At 45.1% G+C, this 22,021-nt stretch overlaps 1 protein-coding gene across 2 annotated transcripts in view; it reads right to left on the reverse strand.

Annotated features, from left to right (window-relative positions):
* Positions 1–22,021, reverse strand: part of ZGPAT (zinc finger CCCH-type and G-patch domain containing) — a 56,666-nt gene that overhangs the window by 28,667 nt on the left and 5,978 nt on the right. For both annotated transcript variants that reach the window (XM_069243270.1, XM_069243271.1), the window contains exons 4-5: positions 6,240–6,398; positions 5,804–5,935 (exon numbers count right to left, since the gene is read on the reverse strand). In XM_069243270.1, the coding sequence (XP_069099371.1) occupies positions 5,804–5,935; positions 6,240–6,398 (291 nt within the window). The remainder of the gene's footprint in view (positions 1–5,803; positions 5,936–6,239; positions 6,399–22,021) is intronic.

The following is a 22,021-nucleotide window of genomic DNA, read 5'->3' on the forward strand; positions in this document are numbered from 1 at the left end:
AATGATATGCACACAAACCAAAATCAGGTACGTAACAGTAAGAAAAGTAGTGCAAACAATGTAGAATCACAATAGAGAGAAATAGGCCTAGGGGCAACACAAACCATATACTCCAAAAGTGGAATGCGAAACACAAATGGACCCCAGGCCTAGTGTAGTGTGTAGAGGGTCGCTGGGAGTGTAAGAAAACACTAAGGGTATCCAAGATACCGCACCCCAAGACCCTGAAAAATAGGAGTAAAGTTACCCTACTACCCCAGAAAGACAGTAAAGTCGAAGGGATTCTGCAAGGACAACAACTGACTGCAAAACACTGAAGACGGATTCCTGGACCTGAGGACCTTTAAAGGAAGGGGACCAAGTCCAAGAGTCACGCAAGTGTCCAGGGGGGCAGGAGCCCACTAAACCCCGGATGAAGGTGCAAAAGGGCTGCCTCCGGGTGGAAGAAGCCGAAGATTCTGCAACAACGGAAGGTGCCAGGAACTTTTCCTTTGGTCAGAAGATGTCCCACGGCGTGCTGGAAGATGCAGAGTTGTTTCCATGCAGAAAGACCGCAAACAAGCCTTGCTAGCTGCAAGAGTCGCGGTTGAGGATTTTGGGAGCTGCTAGGGCCCAGGAAGGACCAGGAGGTCGCCCCTTGGAGGAGGAGACAGAGAGGGCGCTCAGCAACACAGAGAGCCCACGCAGAAGCAGGCAGCACCCGCAGAAGTACCTGAAAAGGCACTTAGAAGATCTGAGGACAGCGGTCAACTCAGAGTCACAAAAGAGGGTCCCACAACGTCGGAGTCCAACTCAGCATGGAGTGCTGGGGACCTGGGCTAGGCTGTGCACGAAGAAAGTCTTGCAAAAGTGCACAGAAGCCCGAGCAGCTGCAGTTCACGCAGTACACAGGATTACTGTCTGGCATGGGGAGGCAAGGACTTACCTCCACCAAATTTGGACAGAAGGGCCACTGGACTGTCGAAGACACTTGGCCCCAGCTCCTTGGTTCCAGGGACCACGCTTGTCATGATGAGAGGGGACCCAGAGGAACGGTGATGCAGAAGATTCCGTCGACCCATGGGAGATTTCTTCTTGGCTTCCAGTGCAGGGTGAAGGCAGACAGCCCTCCGAGCATGCACCACCAGGAAACAGTCGAGAAAGCTGGCAGGATGAGGCGCTAAAATGTTGCTGGTAGTCTTCTTGCTACTTTGTTGCGGTTATGCAGGCGTCCTGGAGTAGTCAGCGGTCGATCCTTGGCAGAAGTCGAAGAGGGAAGTGCAGAGGAACTCTGGTGAGCTCTTGCATACGTTATTTGATGAGATACCCACAGGAGAGATCCTAAATAGCCCACAGAGGAGGATTGGCTACAAAGAAAGGTAAGCACCTATCAGGAGGGGTCTCTGACGTCACCTGCTGGCACTGGCCATTCAGAGCTGTCCATTGTGCCCTCCCACCTCTGCATCCAAGATAGCAGAGGTCTGGGACACACTGGAGGAGCTCTGGGCACCTCCCCTGGGAGGTGCTTGTCAGGGGAGTGGTCACTCCCCTTTCCTTTGTCCAGTTTCGTGCCAGAGGGGTGATCCCTGAAGCGGTGTAGACTGGCTTATGCAAGGAGGGCACCATCTGTGCCCTTCAAAGCATTTCCAGAGGCCAGGTGAGGCTACTCCTCCCAGGCCCTCCACACCTATATCCAAAGGGAGAGGGTGTAACACCCTCTCTCAGAGGAAATCCTTTGTCCTGCCTTCCTGGGACCAGGCTGCCCAGGCCCCAGGGGGCAGAAACCTGTCTGAGGGGTTAGTAGCCAGTTGGCAGCAGCGGAAAGTTAGTTTGGCAGTACTCTGGCTCTATGCTGGAGGCCCGGGGATTCATGGAATTGTCACCCCAATACCATAATGGTATTGGGGTGACAATTCCATGATCCTAGACATGTTACATGGCCATGTTCGGAGTTACAATTGTGACGCTACGTACAGGTATTGACCTATGTATAGTGCACGCGTGCAATGGTGTCCCCGCACTCACAAAGTCTGGGGAATTTGCCCTGAACAATGTGGGGGCACCTTGGCTAGTGCCAGGGTGCCCACACACTAAGTAACTTGGCACCTAACCTTCACTAAGTGAGGGTTAGACATATAGGTGACTTATAAGTGACTTAAGTGCAGTGTAAAATGGCTGTGAAATAATGTGGATGTTATTTCACTCAGGCTGCAGTGGCAGTCCTGTGTAAGAATTTTCTGAGCTCCCTATGGGTGGCAAAAGAAATGCTGCAGCCCATAGGGATCTCCTAGAACCCCAATACCCTGGGTACCTAGGTACCATATACTAGGGAATTATAAGGGTGTTCCAGTGTGCCAATCAGAATTGGTAAAATTAGTCACTAGCCTGCAGTGACGATTTTAAAAGCAGAGAGAGCATAAACACTGAGGTACTGATTAGCAGAGCCTCAGTGATACAGTTAGGCAACACACATGGAACACATATAGGCCACAAACTTATGAGCACTGGGGTCCTGGCTAGCAGGATCCCAGTGACACATATCAAACACACTGACAACATAGGGTCTTCACTATGAAGCAGGATCCCAGTGAGACAGTAAAAAACACCCTGACATATACTCACAAACAGGCCAAAAGTGGGGGTAACAAGGCTAGAAAGAGGCTGCCTTCCTACAAGTGCTGTCTTGCATAACGTACTACCCTGAGAGTACGCCGCAATCTCCTATTCATTCCTTCAAGTTACTATGTAGATCCAGCACCATGCCACTTCTTCAGACTAGCACGAGATACAGCATCATTTACATCCCATACTGGACATGTCAAATCCCCATACCACCACTACATACAGGGAGTGCAGAATTATTAGGCAAATGAGTATTTTGACCACATCATCCTCTTTATGCATGTTGTCTTACTCCAAGCTGTATAGGCTCGAAAGCCTACTACCAATTAAGCATATTAGGTGATGTGCATCTCTGTAATGAGAAGGGGTGTGGTCTAATGACATCAACACCCTATATCAGGTGTGCATAATTATTAGGCAACTTCCTTTCCTTTGGCAAAATGGGTCAAAAGAAGGACTTGACAGGCTCAGAAAAGTCAAAAATAGTGAGATATCTTGCAGAGGGATGCAGCACTCTTAAAATTGCAAAGCTTCTGAAGCGTGATCATCGAACAATCAAGCGTTTCATTCAAAATAGTCAACAGGGTCGCAAGAAGCGTGTGGAAAAACCAAGGCGCAAAATAACTGCCCATGAACTGAGAAAAGTCAAGCGTGCAGCTGCCACGATGCCACTTGCCACCAGTTTGGCCATATTTCAGAGCTGCAACATCACTGGAGTGCCCAAAAGCACAAGGTGTGCAATACTCAGAGACATGGCCAAGGTAAGAAAGGCTGAAAGACGACCACCACTGAACAAGACACACAAGCTGAAACGTCAAGACTGGGCCAAGAAATATCTCAAGACTGATTTTTCTAAGGTTTTATGGACTGATGAAATGAGAGTGAGTCTTGATGGGCCAGATGGATGGGCCCGTGGCTGGATTGGTAAAGGGCAGAGAGCTCCAGTCCGACTCAGACGCCAGCAAGGTGGAGGTGGAGTACTGGTTTGGGCTGGTATCATCAAAGATGAGCTTGTGGGGCCTTTTCTGGTTGAGGATGGAGTCAAGCTCAACTCCCAGTCCTACTGCCAGTTCCTGGAAGACACCTTCTTCAAGCAGTGGTACAGGAAGAAGTCTGCATCCTTCAAGAAAAACATGATTTTCATGCAGGACAATGCTCCATCACACGCGTCCAAGTATTCCACAGCGTAGCTGGCAAAAAAGGGTATAAAAGAAGGAAATCTAATGACATGGCCTCCTTGTTCACCTGATCTGAACCCCATTGAGAACCTGTGGTCCATCATCAAATGTGAGATTTACAAGGAGGGAAAACAGTACACCTCTCTGAACAGTGTCTGGGAGGCTGTGGTTGCTGCTGCACGCAATGTTGATGGTGAACAGATCAAAACACTGACAGAATCCATGGATGGCAGGCTTTTGAGTGTCCTTGCAAAGAAAGGTGGCTATATTGGTCACTGATTTGTTTTTGTTTTGTTTTTGAATGTCAGAAATGTATATTTGTGAATGTTGAGATGTTATATTGGTTTCACTGGTAATGAAAAATAATTGAAATGGGTATATATATTTTTTTGTTAAGTTGCCTAATAATTATGCACAGTGATAGTCACCTGCACACACAGATATCCCCCTAACATAGCTAAAACTAAAAACAAACTAAAAACTACTTCCAAAAATATTCAGTTTTGATATTAATGAGTTTTTTGGGTTCATTGAGAACATGGTTGTTGTTCAATAATAAAATTAATCCTCAAAAATACAACTTGCCTAATAATTCTGCACTCCCTGTATACTACCATTCCCTGCCACGTCTCGCACCTGCTACATGATGTTCACCGATTGTTTTTAATTATGCAATACAAGTGAAAATGAAATTCTTTTTAGCTACAATTCAATTTGTGCCTAAAAGAAACCAGATTTCAAATGTACTAGATGTTCGCCTGGACCTACATTGACAGTGGGCATTCTAAAATGGCCAAAAAGATCTGGACTTCTAAGGTATGCATGCTGTCAATAACAGGATTCTTAAATCATAGCCCTATTATCTTTTTACTCACTATTTTGGGAATGCTTGAAGTATGTAAGACATGCCTGTGCCTACAATGAATCAAGGATTTTGTGGGGACAAAACGAGAAACAGGTTTACAAAGTCAAACTTTAAAAGGTAGAATTTGTGTCCAGAATTAAAAAAAAAGAATACATGGAGTGGCTCAGCAAGTACAATGGTACATGAAAAGATTACCTATTCATGTGAAATTTTCACAGCTATTGGTTCCTCACAGTTGAGATAGGCTCTTCTGTTACGTCATCAATTGCAACACACACTGGAACAGCAACATTATGTGCCTTAAATCTTAGAAGGGGCTTAGAGCCTGCCCATTACTTACATATAATTACCATTGGTTGACTCCGCCATCACTCTCCTATCTTTGCTTCCTACTGGTCAGTGCCTCTTCCTTGCCTCCGGCTTCCTCCTGGGCTTTTGAATCTTTGTTCCTCCAGTGGAGCATGGACCAAGTACTGCTTCCTGTGGCCAGTGTCCTCCCACTGGCTGCAGGCTCCTACAGGTACGTTTCTTACTTTTTTGGCATGCAGTCAGACTGCATGACTCTTCAGGCCCTATCCTTCACCCCTGCCCTCCTTCCACTCTCCAACCGATCTTTTTAACCTGCCCATCTCCTGGCGCCTATTCTTTTTTTTAAATCCCCTCCGCCATTATCCTCTATTCTTTATAAAATATCTCCTCTGCTATCACCCTCTTTAGACCACCCCACTGCCCTCTTTCCACTACACATTTTGTTCCCAACCATGCTGCCTCTTGTTGCGTGCCACCCTCAACCCTATGTACTGCTTTTAGACATATTGCACAGCAATGTGGGCTGCTGTACAAAAATGTAAAGTAAATAAAGCACTATGGCGTGGTCAACAGCGCTTACGTAAAAGCGCTTTGTTCTTGTTTAATTTAAACCACAACAAAGCAGCCCATGCTACATCTTTAAAAACATTAACAAAGCCATACAAGCTTGTGCAGGTAGATGAAAACAGTTCCCTACATAAGACCTTTAAGAAGTCTGGATTCTCTCCCACACATTCACTCTAACATTTACTCCTTTTATCAGGAACATTTGTACACTACTGCCCCTTCTTTTCACAGGCCCCCCACCCCCATCAGTACCCCACCAGCAAGTTTACGTCTATCCACTCACCTTTTCCAAACTCGTATCCCATCAGGACTAGCAGCTTGGAGCCCATACCACGGGTGTGTGCCTCCCAGCCTGCAAAGGAAGAACTGCAACTTGGAGCCCAGTCTGCAGCCTCTGCAGATTCAGAGTCTATTACTGCAAAAGAAATAGAGAAACCATGAAAGTGCAGTCACAGTGCCAAATACAGCTTCAAGCTTCCCACCAATGTTATCATCTTGCACTATCAACCATTCACTGCTCCTAACTCTGCCCACTGGCGCCTCCTCCTCACAGTGGCCACTAGTGCCAGAATTTCACTCTGTCCGTTGAAGCTACCACTTTATACTGCCCACCCATGCACACTTCTAATCTCCATATTCCCACAAGACCCAAAGCTCCAATCTACAAACCTGACAATCCTCTATTCCTCAACCTCCTCCTCGTCATGCTGGAGCCATACCTTTGGCAAAACCAAGCTCATCATTGTCTTCGTCCTCAGACTCTCCTGAAGAGGAAGCATCATCAGACCTCATTGGTGGAATCACCCCATCCCCTTCAAGCACAGCCTGTTTCAGCAGTAAAGAGTCGAACTTCACAGTAAAGAATCCATTGTCAATATCTGAAAGAGAAAAGTGCTGTTCACTGAAAAGACTTTTCAACAGATAAACCCCCAAGATATTGCAGCATAGATTAGCAACTTCAGAGGCACAAAAATGGGAATTTAGCAGCACACAAAATAAATAGCTGCAATTTATTTTGCTACAGTTACACATTGCCTCAAAGCTAAACTTGTCTGCTCTGTGCCACAGCTAACCGGGGGCTGAGCTCAGCGTTAGTTAGTGGTTCACCTTGACAAGGATTGTGATTATTACTTGAGGTGGGTACTTACAGCCCTCAAATAATACTCATAATTCTAACAGCTATGGTTTTTGGGTGTAGGGTGGCAGGATGGAGAATGGTGTTTTTGGTGGTGATGCAGGGGAAGAGTGGGCACTTCTGCCCTAGGTGGGTTAGAGCGAACTGGGGCCCCATTCAGGGCCCACTTAGTTTTGGGTGACAATGTGTTGGAGGGCCTTGGGTGAGTGAGTGGTGACGAGGCCCACAGTGCTGTAAATTCCCAAACTTACTTTTGGGTTGGTGGTTGTGAGGTGGATGGGGCACTAGTGCTTTGGTATGGTGATATATATAATATATACCTTCTTCCCAGCCCCTCGGCTAGTGCCAGTTTTAAATTAAGTTAATTCTTCTAATCATTGTTAGGAGTTCTTCTCACTTTGCTAGGTATTTTTTTTTGTCTGCAAATGGGAAGAACATTCCGGACCACAAGGGTAATTGTTGCGGGATGGGGAGATGTACCCATTGTTGATGTTCTCTCTTTACTAAACAAAATCATTTTGACTGTTATGAGGAGGAGGAGGAAGAAAGAAGGGGGGTGGGGGGGAAGAGGAGGAAGAAGAAAGAAGAGAGGGGGGAAGAGGAGGAAGAAGAAAGAAGAGAGGGGGGAAGAGGAGGAAGAAGAAAGAAGAGAGGGGGAAGAGGAGGAAGAAGAAAGAAGAGAGGGGGAAGAGGAGGAAGAAGAAAGAAGAGAGGGGGGAAGAGGAGGAAGAAGAAAGAAGAGAGGGGGAAGAGGAGGAAGAAGAAAGAAGAGGGGGGAAGAGGAGGAAGAAGAAAAGAGGGGGGAAGAGGAGGAAGAAGAAAGAAGAGGGGGGAAGAGGAGGAAGAAGAAAGAAGAGGGGGGAAGAGGAGGAAGAAGAAAGAAGAGGGGGGAAGAGGAGGAAGAAGAAAGAAGAGGGGGGAAGAGGAGGAAGAAGAAAGAAGAGGGGGGAAGAGGAGGAAGAAGAAAGAAGAGGGGGGAAGAGGAGGAAGAAGAAAGAAGAGGGGGAAGAGGAGGAAGAAGAAAGAAGAGGGGGGAAGAGGAGGAAGAAGAAAGAAGAGGGGGGAAGAGGAGGAAGAAGAAAGAAGAGGGGGGGAAGAGGAGGAAGAAGAAAGAAGAGGGGGGGAAGAGGAGGAAGAAGAAAGAAGAGGGGGAAGAGGAGGAAGAAGAAAGAAGAGGGGGAAAGAGGAGGAAGAAGAAAGAAGAGGGGGAAAGAGGAGGAAGAAGAAAGAAGAGGGGGAAGAGGAGGAAGAAGAAAGAAGAGGGGGAAAGAGGAGGAAGAAGAAAGAAGAGGGGGAAAGAGGAGGAAGAAGAAAAGACAAAGAAAAAGAATAAGACAAAGAAAAAGAATAAGAATAAGATAAAGAAAAAAGAAGAAAAAGTGTTTCTGCTCACCTTCCACCCACACTGCCACCCCCCCCCCCCCCCAACATAAGGAAAAAGTAATAAAGTGGCCAGCACTTGAAATGGATAGCGCTTTTTAAAAATCATTCCTCCACCCCCTTTGACTGAAGTACAGGAGCTATGCCTACTGCAAGAACATTATGCTCTTGCTAAAACTCTCGTCATTTCCATAAACTGCCCACAAGGGTTAAATGTTGTTTGCGTTCATAGCGTTTCTATGCATTGCTGACAAGGGTACAGTATTGTTTATGTGCATTTAGGCAGGACTACTGTGACTGTCTGCTTTTTTGTGAAGACTTATGAAATGAAACACCTGCTTCAAGCTTAGTATCATATTTCTGCCAGATATGAAGCTTGTCCGACCATCATGAATTAGTTTAGACCAATTTTGTTACCAACACCTTATATTAAGACTCTTTGTATCACTCAGGAATGAGAACTATTTGTACCACTAACATTCTATCTTATATTTGTCTGACTTGGGAGCAACACCAGAGTTGACTTGCACAACGCCTGCATCAATACACTTTATTATACAAGCACCAACCTTCTGAAGGCCCTTCCTGAAAATGGAAAACTTCTTCCATGGTGCTTAAATAAGGTTTTAACATAAAATATATTTTTTACAAATAATTCCACCCAATAAAACATGCACTTTATCGTAACCCTGAAACTGTCCATCTTATCATAGCGCTATGAGATGGTCAGTACTGATCACTTCATAGCGCTTTTTAAAGTCATTCCACCTCCTCTTAGCCACCTGCACCTCAATAACAAAGGCTGGTTTCTTCCTTGTGACTCATCCCAGTTGGCGTCAACATTATTAGTTTCTGTGCCGTGTTGTTTTTAATTTGTTTATTTGCATCGATGTCTGATAGGAGGCAGCATCTTTATTTGGCCACAATATACTTTTTAATGGAGGCTGATTTTATATGCGAAGGTTTCCTTTTTTGTTTTTTAACAAAGATTAAGGTTAAATAAAGGACCAAGAAGATTGTTTTCTTTGCATATTCACGCATGCCTAGTCTGTATTTGTAGCTTCCATTACTTATTCCACAACCATTGAGACAACTGTAAATTTAAGCTGTTTTGGTTGGAATTTCAAATTAGTGATCGGGACGCATGTTTTATAGCCTCGGTTGTTGGTGGAATGTGTCTTTATGCGCTTTTTAACTTATGCTTCTGTTGTGTGTTGCCTTTTAGCTGCAGTTAGAGTTAACTGAAGCATGGGAATGGAGTAATGCTGTGATAAGCCCTTACATAGGTTGGGTGACCGGGGACCTAATGAATTTCACATGGTCTGTTTTGTGTGTGGTGGGGAGGCAATCAATTGCCTCAACTTCATGGGGGGGGGGGGGGGGGGGGGGGGGGAGAAGAGAAGAGGGTGGTGACCTTCATCGGTCAAGGGTCACATTGAGAAATTAGAACATTTCTTGGTTAACTTTTTCTGACAAGCTACAGGCTCTACTGCGGTCATACTGGCTTGACATCAAAGCCCTCCCTCCCTTACGCCTGTCCCTCCTAATATAGTGCGTCAGGAGTAGTAGTGCTGCTTGAAGACCCTAATTCCAGCCACACCACCTACTTGCAGACCTACTCCCTTGCACTGGTTTACACAAGTTTCTTGGGTGCCGTATGGCGACTAGGATTAGCAGTCAGCTGAGGGACCAAGCAATATTTGATATGCAGAAAGTGCAAAGGGGCTCCAAGTAGTAGGTTCAAGCTGTGCTTGTGCCACTTGTGGCAGCCGCTGGGGAAGGCCACCAGGCAGGTCTTGACCAATACCCGTTTTTTTTTTTTGTTTTTTTTTTTAAACTAAATCACACCCTCCCTATTTTTATTCCCCCATTATTGCCCTATTTCTTTTTCACTGACCTGTTTCTTTCCCACCCATTGCAGATTCTTTCCCCCCCTCCAGACATAAGGAAAAAAAAAAAAAAATCACTATGAAGCTGCCAGCACTGACAACTTTATAGCTCTTTTTTTAAAGTCAATCCGTTATCCACCTCCTACGCCCCGTTAGCCATCAACACCCGATTGCCAAAGCCAATAGCTCACCGATAGGCGAGCCCTATTGACTTTGCCAATACTTGTTCTTTTTTGTACCTGGTTACCACCCAATTACATTAGATGGTAATTTTGAAGCGCAAAATGCAAAGTTTCCGATCAATTAGAACTTGTGAATGTATTTTTTTTTTTTCATTGTTTTTTCAAACCATAAACAGGGTTCACAAATTTGCCTCAAACAATGCATAAACAGGGTTCACATTTTTGCTTTGAGCAATGCATCGAGAGTCCATACATGAGTTACTTAACTGCATGACTCATTAACGAAGGCACATCTTACAGTCATTTTGTGGCCCTTCACTCAGCCTCTCCCTGACCAGACGAGTGGGTGAGCCCCTACCTCGTTTACCCTACTTTACCTCTCACAAGCCTCAGTCTCTGCCTGTCCACCACACTTGGGGCAACTGCGCTTCCCCAGGCCTTTGCAATATTAAGTGTTGCCACTCCAGCTGCCAGTCTAAGCCACATTTCCGTGCATATAAGCCAGGTGTATTCCCCCGATATTCCTAGGATTAGCCATTTGGGTTCCAACGGAACCTCCAGCTCCGTGCTACGGGACATCTCCCCCACCACTTCTGTCCAGTATTCTTTTATGCGAAGACAGTCCCATAGTATGTGCATAAATGTGCCCTTTTCGACAAAGTGCCTCAAGCAGCCTGGATTTTTTGCCCTGCCAAACTTAAATAGCATAGTACGCAGGTAGTATACTCTATGAAGGATTTTTAATTGCACCAGTCTAAATCTGGTCCAGATGGCTATGTCCCTGGCACTACTTCTGGCCTCTTCCCACTCCTCCTCCTCTAACGGCCCCAGGTCTGTTACCCATTTCTCCTTCAAATTACCCAGTGGGTCAGGGGAATTATTAACTTTTTTTTTTTTTGATTACAGAAACGGCCTACCTATGAAGTAGCTCCAGCAGGATGAGATCTTCCAAATGGAGAAGCATCTAGCAGACTTTACCCTTCCCTAATGGGTCTCCTTAGCTTGTGCCCAAGCTGCATGTATCAAAAGTGTTTGCTGGGTGCCAGAGCATACTGCTCTCCGAGTGTCTCGAAGCCAATGAACACCTGTCAACTCCACACATCCCCCCCCCAATGCTCCACCCCAATCATCTCCCAACCCTGGAATCACGCTAGGCCTTGTACCTCTGATAAATCGTCGCTGTGCCACAGTTGAGTAAGACCAGTGAGCTCCCCCCACCACCCCAGGTTTTTAGTTGCCTCTCACCATGCCCGGGTCACTACCCTCATGTGGGGCGGCATTCCTCGCTCCTTTCGCATATCATGTAGCAGGGCCTCAGGCCCCATCCCCCGTCCCCGCAGCTCCATCAGATGTCTTTCTAGCCTATATGCCGGACCCTGTTGGTCTCCATATACATGTTCCTAGGTAGCAGAAGCATTCTGTCATCACAGGAGCCCAACAGTTTCTCGGTAGGCTGGGATCCCCTCCCGTCAGGAGCTATACCACCAACTTGGACCAACTGATCGTGTATCTTGCATGGTCGCCAAAGATTCTAAATATTTGCATGAGCCTGCCTATGGTCAGTGAGGGCCGCGAGACCTATAGCAGGATATCGTCCGCCTATAAGAATATACTTTCCTCCCAAGAACTTGTGAATTTATCACATACAACTGTGATTTGCTACTTGGTATTTGCAATTAGAAAATGCCCCTAAATAACAGCTCATTATTTAGTTGATTTGTGGTGCATCTTTTGCCCATTTGGTGTAATGCTTCGTGCGTGACTGATTTACAAATCACAAAACGTTCTTACAATTAGCCCCTACAGTTTTTTTATTTGTTCATGCCGTCGGTTAGGTTTGCTATCTAATCCACCAAATATTGTTAATATGCCTTAAGTTGCTTTGAATGATAATCCTATAAGCAAGAGCTAATATTAATTATCACAGTTTCAGAAATGGCCTCTCTACTGCTCCTCCTCTTCAAGCATTGGTCTTGCAGCAGTGTGGGGCGAATCGCTGTCCCGTGTCTATAACACAATTTCAAAACATAACCTAGCAGTCCTGCCACAAAACCCAAGTATGATGGTGGTTGTGTTTTTTTAAAAGATTGTTTTCTCAGTCTCCCACCCTTTAGAGGCACCACAGTAGAATCTTGGCTGCAGTTCACATTCCTCAACACGCAGTTATCTTGCTGTTTGCTAAGTGCAACTGAAAAGCATGCCATTTTTGCATTTCTTGTTTATTACGGAAACATTTACTAAAAAGTCTGCAAAGTATAGCGCATCCATAAAAATAAAATGAATATGTCCTTGTGTAATATAACTGGCGCTCCAGTGCCCCTCAGATCGAGTCTGTGCTATAAACAAAAAACAAGCATTGGCAAAGCCAACAGGTCTCACCTACGGGAGACATATTGGCTTTGAAAATCAGATGGGGGATGGCTAACAGGATCGTTTTAAAAAGTGCTATGAAGCGGGCAGCACTGGCCACTTCATCTTACTTTTTCTCCTGAGCTGAGGCCTATTACCTTTGCTACTGCTTGTTCCAACTTTTGCTGTGTTGTCTCAACATTCCTTACTGGGCGACTAGATGCTAGTGTTTGGCAGTCAATGGAAATTCTGAAAAGAGGAATAATTTAATAAGCAATGGCTCTCGTGATAACCTTTAATGGTTGTTTTATGTGTAAATGACTGCTGTTCCTCGAATGTAAAGTAAATTGATCACATAAAAATTCAAATGCACATTTGTTACAACTTAATTTACATAAAAATTATCTGAAAATATTTCGAAGAAGCAAAATTATTTTTAACAAAGTCAGTGCAAAGTATAGCACAAATAGTCCAACAGGGCAGCTGCCGAGGGGAATTCAGGGTTAAACAAACAGCCGGGGATACCGACATGGAAACAAGCAATTGCTCATTAACAAAGCATGCACACAAATCTAAACAAAAAAATAAAAAGAGAGTGCACAGCCTTCTCTTACTGTGTGCAAAATGAGCGAGCAGCCGAGTATGTTCTTGAGTCCCATTTGAAATCATGCAAAGAAAAGTAAACAGGCACCCTCTGAAAACAGTCTTTGAGATTGGTCTTTGAATGCACAGCAAATGCTAGGAGATAAGAACAAGATTTACAGGCCTATTTACAAAGGAGCTCAAGAGCAAAACACATACTCCTGTGAATTGCTCATCCCCAAATAAAAAATGAGTTCCTAAAACAGATGCTAAAATGGTGACCAGTGGATTGATATAGTACTTGGTCCCTTCTCTTCAGGAGGGCTACACAAAGGAAGAGGCATAATGCATGCATGCCATGGACAAATGGGGAGAAAGAATATGAGAGTGATGATGGAGCCAGCAATTGGGAAGCAATGGGTGGGCTGTAGCCCACAAAGTATATACACCATGTCTCTAAGAGACAGATCAAGCTCAATCTAGCCGAGCCCTAAGGAAAAAAAAAACTCAAATTTGATGAATACCGGTGGGTCTGAATAGGAGAAAAAAAAAAAAAATGATGAGAAAGGCAACCTAACTGTAGTACCAAGGCTGACAAGGAGCAAAAGGGCCCTGGTGTATGTAAGCCGAGGACTCATTCTAGGGTGAGAAAATAAGAACAGAGTACTAATATCAGTGGGAGAAATAATGCATACCATAAACGATTTTGAATGCTAGTTTTGTCATGATTTTTTGTTAAATGTTACAGTTTGGTCTGAGCTGCCAGGTGTATGTATATATATATATATATAAAAATAATGGCTATATGTTTTCCAAGGATTAGTAATCACACAGTGAAGAATACGATTTACATAAAACTAACAAACATACTTTTTTAATGAAGCACATGAGCTCTGTCTTTGGCTAATTTTTGGTTCACTTACTGATTGTATATACTTAGGTACAGGGCCGTTTGAATTATGCAATTTTGCCACCCCAGCGTTTTCCGTATAATTACGGATTAGAGACATTGCTACCTAATCCATCACCTGCATAATCTGCAGATTTTAACTAAAGAAAAAATATTTCTAGTTTAGACGGGTGAATTGTTACTTAAAACATGGGAACACTTGTTCCTGCGCAGTGAAAGGCCATTTTCAAAAGGTTAACTGGTCATCTTTCAATTGTCTATGACTGAAGTTGTGTGTTATAATGGTACCAATCAGGTAACACCTTTATCCAGGCAGTGTTAATATGTAGTAACAATACTATCAAAAAGTGTGTCACAATACACTGGATAATTTGGTTTTCATTGCTGCATGATTTAGTCAACCTTAGAGCATAATTTGGTCCTCCTGTGCTGCATAATTCAAGTGCCTCTACTTTAATTATGTGGCAGTGTTTAAAAGAAGTTCCCAATGTTTAGATATTAGCACTAAAATGCAGGAAGCAAGAATTATTGAACCAGGATTATAGACTGTGGTAACGTGGAGAGGTAGGGATTGAAACGAAGGTCACAGCTAGAAAATAATCAGTGTGCACTAAGGTGGGTATAAGCTTGAATCCATGCATGCCCTACTCTTCCTTTAATGATTTTGAAGATTTGCTACTCTGGTTACTAATTTTCACTAGATCATAGTTATTCCAAACTCAGATATGCCTGTATATAACAGAAATAGAACATTTCTCCAACAATTTGATACTTCCAAAGAACCCATAGATAGAGACAGTAACAAGCTCTTGCCTAACTGAAGGCAACCCTTCCTGCCTCTTCATGTGGGCCAGTCAGCCTCTTTCCAAAAGATTTAGCAACAATGATCAAAAGTCAATAAAACAAATGTTGAATTTGTTAAGATGGCACTATTCTGTCCAACTTCTGAATCAGGTGTATCTGCATTAAAATGCTAAATAAAATCGACCTAGGGTGACTGATATACACTGGCAACAATCAACTCCATCATTGGTTCTCCTACATGAAAAATCAACACTAGGCCCTGAAAATCCACTTGTCCAACAGTGGAAAATGGGTTGCAATGAGCTGCTTGAAACGAAGAGACAGGTTCACAAATGGATTTAGGAGGCTTAAAAAGGTAGTATTACATGATTACCCTTCTATGTACTTCTACATGTCTTTGTGAATCAGCCCTGAAATGTCCAAGTCCTTAGTCCTTAGAAAAGAGCAAAGAAGGAACAGTCCTTTCATTTTGTACCACTTGTATTGGATTATTCCCGTAATATTCATATTTTAGATGTTTTAGGGCTATTTTACAAAGGCAAGGAAGAGTATGTAAAGTGTGCTACAATAGTACTGCTTTATGTATTCTAGAAGGTCTTGATGATAGGCCTCTCAATCGCTCAAAAACACTATAATGATTTGTCAAAGCAAAATGATGCACTCTCAACTTTAGTCACATCTTTTCTTTGAAGCACAAGCATTTACCCACTAAAAGGTGGCATACTTCATCATCAGGCTGTGCTCCAGTGCCCAACAAGCTACACGAAGAACCTCTTCGTCGGAGACCGTTTTGTGATGCCTCGAGGTCCTAGTGTTCTCCAGAATACATGTATGGAGGGGACTGGGTAGGTAGGGGTGATTAAAACTGGCTAAAGATTCCCTGCCAATTCAGTGTACCTTTGAGATCTCTCAACGATTAAAAACAAAGGGAATATCCAAGATGATAATGCTCCTAATGCATAAAAAAACTGATCTGTTTTTAACACCGATTTTGATCAATCTCAGGTGTGAGCACACGAATGTGTCAACCCGATTACCCATCACAAGTAGACCACGTGGAGTAACAGGTCCTGGTGAATTGCCATTGATAAAAGGTTATGACATAATTAGGGCAAGAAACATGTTGACGACCATTTTTGGAAAATAAAGAGTATTATTATCCTGGATATTCCATTTGTTATTAATTATTGACAGAGGCACCAAGAATAAAGTAAATTGACAGGGAACCTTTAGTCAGTTTTAATCACCACTACCTAGAATTATCTATCCCTTCCCCTCCATACATGTACTCTGGAAGACACTATGTCTCACTATTCTAGACCTCAAGGCATCAGAAAAAGATCTCCTGCAAAGAACCGTTTTGCTGGGCCCGTTGGCATTGCAGCACCAGCCCAATGAGGAGCCCAGCTCAATGATGAAGCATGCATCCTTTTGGTAGGTGAGGGTTTGTGCTTTGTACGCCCTCTAGAGGTCTATGCACTGAATGTAGTAGCCCACACCTTTACCCTGCAAGTGCACACTTAATGGTTTAGTGTTATATCTAGGGAGAGTGTGTGCGCGCTGGACCATAACTTATTTAAGTCTCTCTAAATTTGGTTTATATGTTTGGGATATTAAAGTATGCTGGGACAATAGTAACCTGCATTCGTATAAGGCATCAACACTCCCAGCATGTAAACCCAAATGTCATGTATGGCACTTTTAAAATAAAATTACACTAGGGTTTCCAAGATTTTGGGTATGTGGTTTGTAACTTTTTCCCAGAAGTCCCTTCCAAGCAGCACTTCGATAAGATGTGAAAGAAAGTTTCCTCTGTCCACACCTCCCAAGACATCAACCACTGGGGGAAGTCAGAAAGTTTTGGAGTTGTATGCATGTATAATAGATGTACTGTAGGATATTTTTTATAAGCTTTATTTTTCAATGTTTCAGTCAATAGCAAAACAAAAACACAAAGCTAGGTAAGGTAGTTCAGTATTTATACTTTTGGGTTTATACATAATATGCACCTGGGAAGCGATACCCCACCAACAATTACAGGCTGTGTCATAAGAGGAGGGTAATGCCTGTAATATGGTGTCTATCTGTATTGGCAAGCCACCGTGTTGTGCACATGATGACCCTCTAACCCCTAAGCCATATTTAGCCCGAGTCATCTGCCATACTATCCAAAGCGGAATCCCCGTCTGAGGCATCAGGTTAAGGAGTCGCTCACCAAGGGTTCAGGTCCTCCCCGCCATATCGTCCGGTCTGGCTAGCTTGATATGTATTTCTTCTACTAGCACCCATTCCTTCACATCTCCCAACCATTGTGTCATCGTTGGTGCACTTGTACCCATCCATCAGATGCCAATTCTTCGTTTTGCAAGCACTAGCGCTAACTGCAGAAGTCTGTATGCCATTTTTTTTTGTCCTTTGGACCCCCGACAATCCCCAGGAGGCAACTGGCTGGCGAAGCGTGAATTGGGATGCCCACAGTTCTATTTATTCAAGAAATCACTTGTTCCGAATAGCTCTGTGCTTCCCTACATTCCCATGCCAAATGTAAACAAAACCAGTGCTGTCTCTCCCATACCTTAGGCAGCTGTCCTGACTTGTGGTAGACAATTTGTGGAGATCCCTGGTGGTTAGGTACGTCTGGTGGAAGAAGTTAAAATGAACTAGATTGAAGCACGCATTGCGGGATTCTGTATGTGTGACAGAATTAATGTGTGACCTTTCTACTCCCCCAACCGCTCCTCCAGATCATTCTTTCATCCTGCTCTAGAGCTAGGTGTGTGTGCTGCTCTGTCCTCCCTCATGGCTTTGTACAGTAAGGTAATTAGGTGATAACTCGACCAACAAGACCACAGGATCCCCAATGTACGTGTCTTGTTTGGTGCATCGGGAAAGTGGGCCATGCAGCTCACACAATGTTTGACAATCTTGTGTGGTGCAGAGAATGCCCTTGTCCCAGCTCAAATGTGGCACATGCCTCCTCAAAGATAATGAATTTGTTCCGAGGGTACATGTCTCCTAATGTGTCACACACTCACTCCATCCAATCCCGGAACGAGACACTCTCCATGACCAGCTTTACTATCCAGATTGGAAGATCCTTATGAAATGGAGCCCTTCTCAGCATCTTTTGTGCAAAACTTTGCCAAACGGATGCTGTGGCACGTACCGGCTGGGGGACTGTGGATGGGGCACTGGCCCCTTCCACAAGGATTTCAGGAAATCAACCCGCTGGGACCCTGGCTGCCAGTAGGTGTTTCAACTGCGTGGCATAGTACTGCAAGTCAAAACTCTGTACATCCAGGCCCCCATCCTCATAAGCTCTTTTTAGAGTCAGAAGTGCCACCCTACTACTTCTACCCCCCCCCCCCAAAGGAGTCAGACCAGCATGGTGTCCAGTTGCTTAAAGACCCTAACTGGTATTGGGCACAATGAGTTTTGCAGTGTGTAGAGGCACCTAGGGAGCATCACCATCTTTGAGATGGCTAATCTCCCTATCAACGACAGAGGCAGGGTGCTCCAGAATACTATGGACGAACTGAGACCTGCAAGGATCCTATCGATGTTTAAACTCCGTTAAATGTCTTTCGAGTGTGCCACCCTAATGCCCAAACATTTCAAATTGTCTAACTCCCATTGGAGGCCAAAATTCGGCAGGTCCTCCTCTGGCGCTCTCACCAGTGGATAAATTAGGGATTTGCCACTGTTGTAAGGAGGCCATAAAGGCTCCCAAACTTCTCCAACAGCTCTAACAGCTGGGGCACCGAGGCGAGGACGAATAATACTTGGCAACATCAGCATACAAGGAGACTACATGCTGCCTGTCTCAAACCTGGATACCCCGATGCCGCAACTCAGCACGGACCCAAATGGTTAAGGACTCAATAGCAACAACAAATATTAGTGGTGATAAAGGGCATCCTTGACTCGTGCCCCGTCCCAGAGTCCGCTCTTCCAAGCTTATGCCCCCTGTTCAGATCCTCGATTGGGGGTTAGTGTAAAGTAAACGTACCCATCAACAGTATTGGGGACTGAATCCCATGACCCTTGGAACCTGAAGCCTTTACCCCCAGTCTACACTATTAAAAGCTTTTTCTAGGTCTATCGAGACCAGAACTAGCTCGTCCTTTGAATCTCCGACCTCAGACATGATACGCAGTAGTCTTCTGAGGCTGATGTTGGTGTTCCGCCCGGGATAATGCTGCACTGTTTTTTCATGTATCAGCTGTATTATATATGGATTCAGCTGTGTTGCCAGCAATTTGCACAGTATTCTTATGTCTGTATTCATAATGGTGATGGGTCTGTAGGCTGAGGGATCTTCCTGGGAACTGCTCGGTTTCAGTAACTTTCAGATGTCTCCCTCCCTCTTTTGGGTGGGGTGGGGGGGGCTTGAGGAGTGATTCCTTGACCTGAGCCTCGAGAAAGACCTCAAGCTATTTTTACGTTAGTGGGGTGGAGTACGCTTGATAAAACTCTGGAGGTAGATCATCACTCCCCAGAGCCTTAGCACATTGGAGCTCCATCAAGACCGTCTTCGAGACACAGTGGGGTTCCATCTCTTCGGCCGGTAGGAGGGGGAGCTTGGAGATATCAAACTTTTCTAGGAAGGAGACCTATTCTTGTGCCTGAACTCTACAGTCTGCCTTGTATACCCGGGCAACGTCTGTCCTTTTTGTGGCTCTCTAGCAGTCTGGCAACCGCAAGTGTAGTATCTGTGTTGAAGCTGTTTCCCTTCGGAGAATCCAGGCCAATAATATTTCTAGCTTGCCCACTTCATGATGAAGCCTCTGCCTATAACGGTTAAGGTTATATTTGTCGAGGCTGTCCCATATATCTTTTATTCTGCGTTTTATTTGCTGTTCCCTATGTTGTGCGTCCTGATTTATGTGTACAGTAGTCTTGGTTCGTGCAAGGTCAGCTTCTTCCCCCTGTAATTTGGATTCTAACTGTCTGCGTACCCCGTATGTTCGGCCCATACATGCTCCCCTGACCACCACCTTTAAGGCTTCCCATTCCGTAGCCCTATGAGCTGGGGATCCCCCGTTATCTTCCAGGTATTCCGTGACTGCCCCTGACAGGGCCTCCCTCCCCTCCCAGATATCCATAGGATTATCGCCATAACCTACGGCCTTACTGGGTCCTCCCCCATGAGAAATGATAAGTGACTGGGGTATGGTGTCTTGCCAGGTGATTAATTTTCAGATTCTCAAGATGTAGAATCCCACCTACCAGGACTCTGTCAAGATAGCTATATGCATTAAGGGTGGGAGAGTGACAGGTGAATGCTATCTGCTCAGGGTGGTGTGATCTCCATACATCAGTGAGATCTATGTTTTGCATCACCTCCTGTAGTTCTGTTGGTGTGTGGTTTTGTGCCTGGCCTTGGCAATGATCGATCCCGGACAGGATCCAGTAGACAACTGAAGTCACCGAGCAACAATACTGGGGGACCGAGCAACAATACTGGGGGACCTGTGTATTGTACCATTATGTCCTGTATAATGCGAAAAAAAACCTGGGTCATCATTGTTTGGGGTGTAAGTATTAAGTATAGTGGTCATAGTACCATAGAAGGTGCCCGGCAAGAGGACATACTTATTCAGATACGGATGTGGATGGAAGGGAAGACAGAACAGGACCGGTGGCGTCACCCAGATTAGTGTTCCCCTGGCATAAGAGGAATAGAAATAATGATAAAGTTGGCCCTGCCATTTTTTTGCCATGAGCTGGGCTGCTGTGTCAGTAAGGTGCGTCTCCTGGAGAACCGCTATATTTATTTTGTGCTGATTCAAGAAAGGCAGGACCCTGTATCACTTAATGTAGGTCCACAGGCCCTGCATATACCAACCAGGTCATCATCCTTATGTCCACCCCAGCCATTCCTTGGAATAATCATAGGTGAATATGTCCCCCACCCCATGGTGGCCTGAAATCTGCTATGTGCAGAAACCACAAATCCAAAAGAACATTCCCAACTCCTTCCCCCCTCCCACAGACTGATATTGACAAATCTGGTCTAATAGGTGTCCCCCTTATTTGTGCACCAAGATTTGCGAAACCTCCCAGCCTGCTCAACAGGCACCGCAAACTTTTGTAACAAACATCACTTCCAGCTGGCCAGGGCCCACACCAAAATCTGCCCCCTCCGCTTGTGACCATGGGTCTAAATTTAGCCTCATATCTGTTTACCCAACCGTCAATCGCGGATGAGAGTCTGCAGGGCCACAGGTCATCTTACCAATACCTTTTCGATTCCTGCTGTCACAAAGTGTGGAGCTCCAGCTCCCAGTCGTATTGGAAATTTAGACCCCCTACTCCCCCCTCACCCCAGAGAGGTAACCAGTATTTTTGTAGATTAGTCCTCATTCCGGGTGTGTGTCATGAAAGTCGCTTGGGTCCCTGCCCCGTGAGATACCTCCGTGTGCAGGGTCTCACATGATCCCCCTCGGAGGGAGGTGTCTCATCTAGCAGCATAGTTCCATCTTTGGATATAGCCACCCTCCATATGCGGGGAGGGGGTGGAGGGGTGTTAGGACTGTCTCTCATTGCCTGCATTCGCAAGTTGCTTCCTCAAGACCCGACCCCTGTTGCGACCTGCAGGTGTACCAGGATCACTCCCCCGCAGTTCCAGCCAGCTCCACGCCTCCTTTGGGTAATCGAAAAAGTGAGTCTTCTCTTCGAAGATGACAACTTGGCGGGGTATAGCAGCATATAAAATAGTTGCATGTCACACAGTTTTTGGCAAACCCTGTAAATGTTTTCCGCTGTTCTTAGACTTGTTTGGTGTAGTCAGGATAGATGACAATATCATTATTCTCATGAGGGGGAACTGACTGCTCCCTGGCAGCCCTGAGGATGCAGTCAATATCCCTGTAGTTTAACAATTTTGCAATTACTGCCCGTGGCAGGGCTCCCGGGGGCAGAGTGGGCACCAGCGCCCTGTGCGCTCTCTCCCCACCACGAAAATGTCTGAAAGGCCCCGTGGTTTCAGTTTGATTTGGATCCAGTTTTCCAGAAACTGCTCGGTGGAGGGGTCTTCCACTTTCTGTGGGAACCCCAGAACCCTAATATTGTTTCGCCACGAGCGGCCCTTCAGCGCCCTCTGCCCAGCACTCCAGTTCCAGAGCGTCCGTCTTCATCTGGGCCATTTATTGTTTAAGGGACTTCATTTGGGTCACAAGCTCGGAAATGTTGGACTCCGCCGCTGTGACCTTATCGGCCACCTTCCTGAGATCCGCCTGGATTAAGTTGACATCTATGGTCATGGCAT

This window comes from Pleurodeles waltl, chromosome 7 (genome assembly GCF_031143425.1).
Source record: "Pleurodeles waltl isolate 20211129_DDA chromosome 7, aPleWal1.hap1.20221129, whole genome shotgun sequence".
Taxonomy (NCBI): Eukaryota; Metazoa; Chordata; class Amphibia; order Caudata; family Salamandridae; genus Pleurodeles; species Pleurodeles waltl.